The sequence below is a fragment of the Homalodisca vitripennis genome, chromosome 8, assembly GCF_021130785.1.
Source record: "Homalodisca vitripennis isolate AUS2020 chromosome 8, UT_GWSS_2.1, whole genome shotgun sequence".
NCBI classification, from domain to species: domain Eukaryota; kingdom Metazoa; phylum Arthropoda; class Insecta; order Hemiptera; family Cicadellidae; genus Homalodisca; species Homalodisca vitripennis.
In genome coordinates, this window is record NC_060214.1 from 90,214,342 (window position 1) to 90,220,049 (window position 5,708).

The following is a 5,708-nucleotide window of genomic DNA, read 5'->3' on the forward strand; positions in this document are numbered from 1 at the left end:
TTACTCTATGAATGTTTATGATGCATTCAACTCTTATATAATACAACATTTAGTCTTACTTATTAGTAATGAGTATTCGATGCATCTTCTTGCATTATTGTTATTTTGTTGCAAATATTTGTAGTGATCTTGTTAAGTTGGATATCTGTGGAGAATCTTTTATTTTTCTAAACACTTAGTTATAAATACGATAAGCAAGTAACCTATATTTTGGATGGTTAGTAAAATTTCCCTGTAAAATTATACTTTCTATTGAAATGCATCACAACTTCAAAATGACATGAAAACATTTAATTGTTAGTTTTAAGAATAAAAATTGACTGTGTTAAAATTAAAATTCCGCATCGAACAGGAACCGCTGAGGACAACTTACTGGACAATTATCGAGCCTAGCTGAAATGCAACGCCGCTTTCCACATTACTACTCCCCTCGAAGTGGCCTGTTGTGCTAGAAACACGTATTTGTATCAAAACCGTGACCAACCCTTAGGTATGAGATTACGTAATTCTTAACAGTAGTCACGTGTTGCAATGTCACGTACATTACGATGGAAGTTTACAGTTTTTTCATCGGATAAATCTACTGGAGTCTCGTTGCTTTTAAAAAAAAATATCATCTTGCAGTTATTTTTGAAATTATTCTACTATTTTGGTATTTTATAAACAATTAAATCATTTATATCGTTTATAATAAATTATAATATAAAATATTACGTATAATATAAAATTTAAGTTGGAATTTACAACAGACAAATTAGTTTACGTATCGAACTTCCTCAATGGTAAAAACATCCTTTACTCAGGATGGCTTCATAGGCCGTTACATAACCACTTCCGGTACAAGCGTGGTGATTTTCGTTAAAAAAATTGTCTTAGTTAATCACGAAGAATTTGTTTTATATACATCAATAGTAGTTATTAATCCAAGAACCTCTTGTGTATATTATACTATCGTATTTTATAGTAACTTTTACATTTAATGCATTCTTCTTTTTAAATAATTTTAATATTATGTTATTAAATTAATGCCTCGGCTTGAAGCTGATTAGTTTGTGGTTGTTTTAGGCGGCTCGCGGTCAAGGATTTCGTGATCGTTAAGCTTCGTGGTGGCAATACCTCACAATCATCAGCATCTGTGGAGCCAAAATTAACGGTCCAGTTAAAGGGAAGTTGATTAGATTATGTTTCTAAAGGCTATGTAAGGTTAAAGTTAATCAGAGTTGTTTGTAAGGTGAGATGTCGGTATCTTACTTCAGAGTGTAATAATGAATCAGTATTATTAATCTTATAAAAACTATGGTTTATATATTAGCACACCCCTTGTACTATAGTATACCTTACGTGGTATAAATGAGCGTGTAACTCGACCCTGAGTCATACTTCAAACAGAGTGTTATGTCTCACTCAAAAATATAACCTGATTATTTGCATTATCTCCATTTGATAGCTAAAATCTTGAGAGATAGACAGCTTGGTTATATTAATAAGTAGTGATGACAATAGAGGTGGTTATATTATTGTCTAACTCTCCATTTGAAAAGATCATTCACTAACTGGAAACGAGATAGTGGTACAGCTGAATTAATTTAAATATCCCACTCTCTCGATGGTAGAAACTCCCTCACCCAGGAAAGGTCAGTTAGCCGATATATTGTTCTGTTACTTTATATATCTAAAACTCTCATAAAATCCTACAAAACTCACAAATTTAATTGTACAACTATTCAGTGGTCTAAGTGATTGTGTTGAAAATGTTAAAGAAAAATAATAATTGGATTACAAAAGTTTGCACTCAGTATTCAAATAACTTAAAAGAAATAAAAGATAGAGGTTTATTTTCCTTTTGTAGGTTTGTGCTCGCCTTTGCCTTAAGTAACCGACTGCTAGGCTTAATATACTTGAGTGCAACTTGCAAACTTTACTCTGACTTTTGGACGCTTCCATCGAGAGATGAAATTTTTTACTCGTATTTCATTAAAAAAGAATTTTTGCTGTACTAAAATTTCTACTTTAATTCTTATTATTTTATTTCCCATATGACTTAACCTATTTCACTTTTTCACTGTCCCATACATTCAAACGGAATTATATTGAACTTTCAATCAAAATGTTTAGTAATTTAATCAACTCGAATTTATTACAGATGAAACACATTTTTATTCATTTATAAAGTTATTCATTCAGAATTTTCCCTTTTATTTAGCAAAGAGAAAGGAAAATCATGTTGACATTGTTTTCATGCAAAACCATGATGGCAACGAAAAATCATAGGTGTATAAAAGTGACCCATTTTAACGTGTCATGTGGCTAGATGTATCGGAAGAAGGAATCAACTGCAGGTTTTTAATTTTACATGATACTTTATTTCTGCATAAACAAGAATAAGTTTTTACGATAGTGAATTTGTTCATTAAAAAATTTCTAGGTTGATTGGTACTTTTTTCCGCTATGATGTAAAAATGTTAAAAAATATATTTATGATTCTCTGTCTCCGACCGTAAGACATCTGGAGAATACATGAGCTACAGTCTTACCTTTTGTGTGCATACTCTTACCTTTTTATAGTGAAACTTGGCTAATATTAAAGTAGGCAATGTACTGGATTTCCAAGTGTAGAGCGTTTTAAAGTTACAAACTATAGTAAAGAGCATTTAGGGAGCCAGGTGATTCAGTGTCCAGTAGAGTGCACTGATGCTTGGTCTTATCAATTGCTATGGTAATATATATTTAAGCTTGCAAACCGATACGTTGAAGAGGTCTGTCTTATTTGGAGGATTTTATTTGCAAAATATGAAGCCTATCAATCCGTGAGTCTGGAAAAAACGTTTTTCCTCTCTGTCTATCCACAGTATACATCGAAAACTATCAATAAAATTGAAATTTAACTCAAACCTTCATTTCTATTTAGTTCGACGATGTGAATGAAATATGACTACTGTATTTGGCTGAGTGCTAGAGCAGCCTAACAATCTGCAGGATATTTATTTAGAGAATGTCCTGACATACGTTTGTAATTAAGCATAAAATCTCACGTATATACAGGCATGATCCATGCTGGTACATATCCTTACAGTGGATTTGTTTGAGAGCTAGTTCGGTGAAAAATTCCTGGAATGAACTGATATTTAGACCTTATGTCGTATATTTTGCTATTACTGAGAGGTTTACTAAAATTCATCTTCTGCATGTGTTCCCGCAATATATCTATAGTGAATTCATTTTTAAACTTTAAATTTTGTATAAAACATTTTATACATGCAATCATTTCATTTGATCTTGATGATTTTGCATGTCCCCAATGGAATTTGGCTCACTGTAATTGAATAAAGCCAATCTTTCAGTAGTCTGCAAATTTCTATTTTATCTGTTTGGATGCAAATTTAGTTCTTGTCTGATCATCTATCCGTTTGTATCGAGAATGGATTGAGCTATAGATTTGCATGAGCATGCAGTTTCAGTAAAGCCTCTTACTCAATACAAGGTCTGGCATAATTACAGTTTTTTCCAAGATTACACATACGGTTTAGAATCTTCTAAAAACGTTCTTCAGTAAACGTAATGCTTATTTCAATTCCATTTGTAAATGCATCATATATCCTGTCTAGCCTACCTAGTATACCCTAATCCGTCTATTTTCGTGCACCATAAAGGAAGAATGGTGTAAATCGCTATACAGACACGTTTTTCATATTGCTATAGTATATGCATTACACGTTATTATAAATTACATATTCAACACACAACTATATTCATAAATATTCTGTTTCGTCTAATCCAGCGTAGAGAGTTTTAATTTATTAACCACCATTTAATTTATTTAAATTTAATCTAAATTGATTATGAACGTAATCAGAAATTTTTGTTGAAATATATATATATATATATATATTTCGACAAAAATTTATATATATTTGTTTTAATATATATATATATATATATATATATATATATGTACTCAATAATCAAAAAAACAATATATATACAGGGTGTCATTTAAGTCTGAAATATTGTTTTTTATTGAGAAGATATATACTTAAACACACACACACATATATGTATATAGTATATATACGAGTACATATATTTATAAGATATATATATATATATTTCAAGAAAACTTTGAATAAATAAAATAAATAATCAATAAATATAATATATCGCTTCAAAAAATCACTTTAAGAAAAATAACTTAAACATTTAATATGCAAATACTAGATAAACTCTAATATGATGAAATCGTTTTTTGGCATTTATTTTAATTACAAACAAAGCTTATATGTGATTAAAAACATATGTGGAATTGCTAGAAATTTCAATTCCTCCCTTTTCATTAAGACGACACCCAAGACTGGTACTGTTTCAACACTGTTGGTAAAGCAGTTTTGAATCGCTTCCCTTGATACCGTTTCTCTATTCTTTCATCGGGTTTTTCAGGATCAAAATCTTCCTGTTTGAAATCTTCCGTCTTGATGACGTCTTTAGGCTCGCAAAGCACTGTGGGTAGCAGCTGACAAATCAGGACGAGGACCCAGTCCGCCAGTGCTCTCAGATCCTGCCGCAACTCTTCTGCAGTTAGCCGCTCCTGACACCCAAGCTCCTCCAAGGTGGAATTCAAAGTCTGCAGGTAGATGTCGAGCAGTTCCTCCTGCTTGGTTTCTCGAACACCCTCGTCCGCACTAGTCCAGATGAAGTAGATGAGGTCAACTGCTGGAGATGAATATCTTGGGTACTGGAAGTCGACTAACTTCACAGCAACTGGAGTTCCAGAACTGTTATATTTGAACAGCATGTTGTTCACCCACAAATCCCCGTGGTTGAGAACATTCACTGCCTGTTTTCTAGGTTTAAATACCGTCACAAGGTACTCCCAGATCCCGTCAACTTTGCTGAGCATCAAATCTCCATAGCTTTCATATCCTTTCATTTCTCTCAGAACATCACTTACTAACTTCAAAGAAGTTTCAACCCATCCTTTCACCTCCTTTTTAAAAGGACCTTCATCGTAGTACAACCTCTCTGAGCCGGCTTCTTCAACAAGCTGTGAGTTTTCGTGTTGTAAGGATACGGAAGATGCGTGATATTTCCCTATGGACGTCATAACTAATTTGCAATGAGAAAAATCCAATTGTTTGGATCTATCGGCCATTACGTAGCCATCTTCGTTCAAATCTTTCAGCACCAACCTGTTTCTGTCAGGGCAGTAGAAATCCTTAGGGCCAAATTCAAACTTTACTCTTTTGTTCAACTGAGATAGTACATCGGCATAAAACCTTTGTTCTCTGTTGAACAGATCAATTTTCTCCATGTATTCACTGAGAAACCCGTGAGAAACGGGTGTTTTTAATTATTAGTGAGATAACGTGTTTGTCAACTGACTCCCCGAGTGTGTATTGTACCTTTACTCTGAAAACGTAAGTTCCATAATTCTGGTCTAGAGGTAGAGCTGACTTTGCAGTAAAGCTGGTCACCGTTACCCTTGGTTCCTGGTCTACCCCGCCTTGGAGAACAGTTGCCAAATATGATTCATTCAGCCAAGATGGGACTTCGGGCTCCATTTTCCTGAAACAGTACAAAGTCCATTACGGCTTAACATGAAATTATTAAGTACATGTGTGCTTATTATAACATATATCCTATTTCTACGAAAGGGTAAAGTAATAAACTTGATAGGACTACAGTTTAAGGCACAATACCACGAATATAGCGTG

At 33.2% G+C, this 5,708-nt stretch overlaps 1 protein-coding gene across 1 annotated transcript; it reads right to left on the reverse strand.

The window, feature by feature from the left end:
* Positions 1 to 4,236: 4,236 nt before the first annotated feature.
* Positions 4,237 to 5,335, reverse strand: LOC124367149. Its single transcript, XM_046823798.1, has one exon. The coding sequence runs from the start codon at positions 5,303 to 5,305 to the stop codon at positions 4,331 to 4,333; it is 975 nt and encodes a 324-aa protein (XP_046679754.1). The 5' UTR covers positions 5,306 to 5,335; the 3' UTR covers positions 4,237 to 4,330.
* Positions 5,336 to 5,708: the final 373 nt, after the last annotated feature.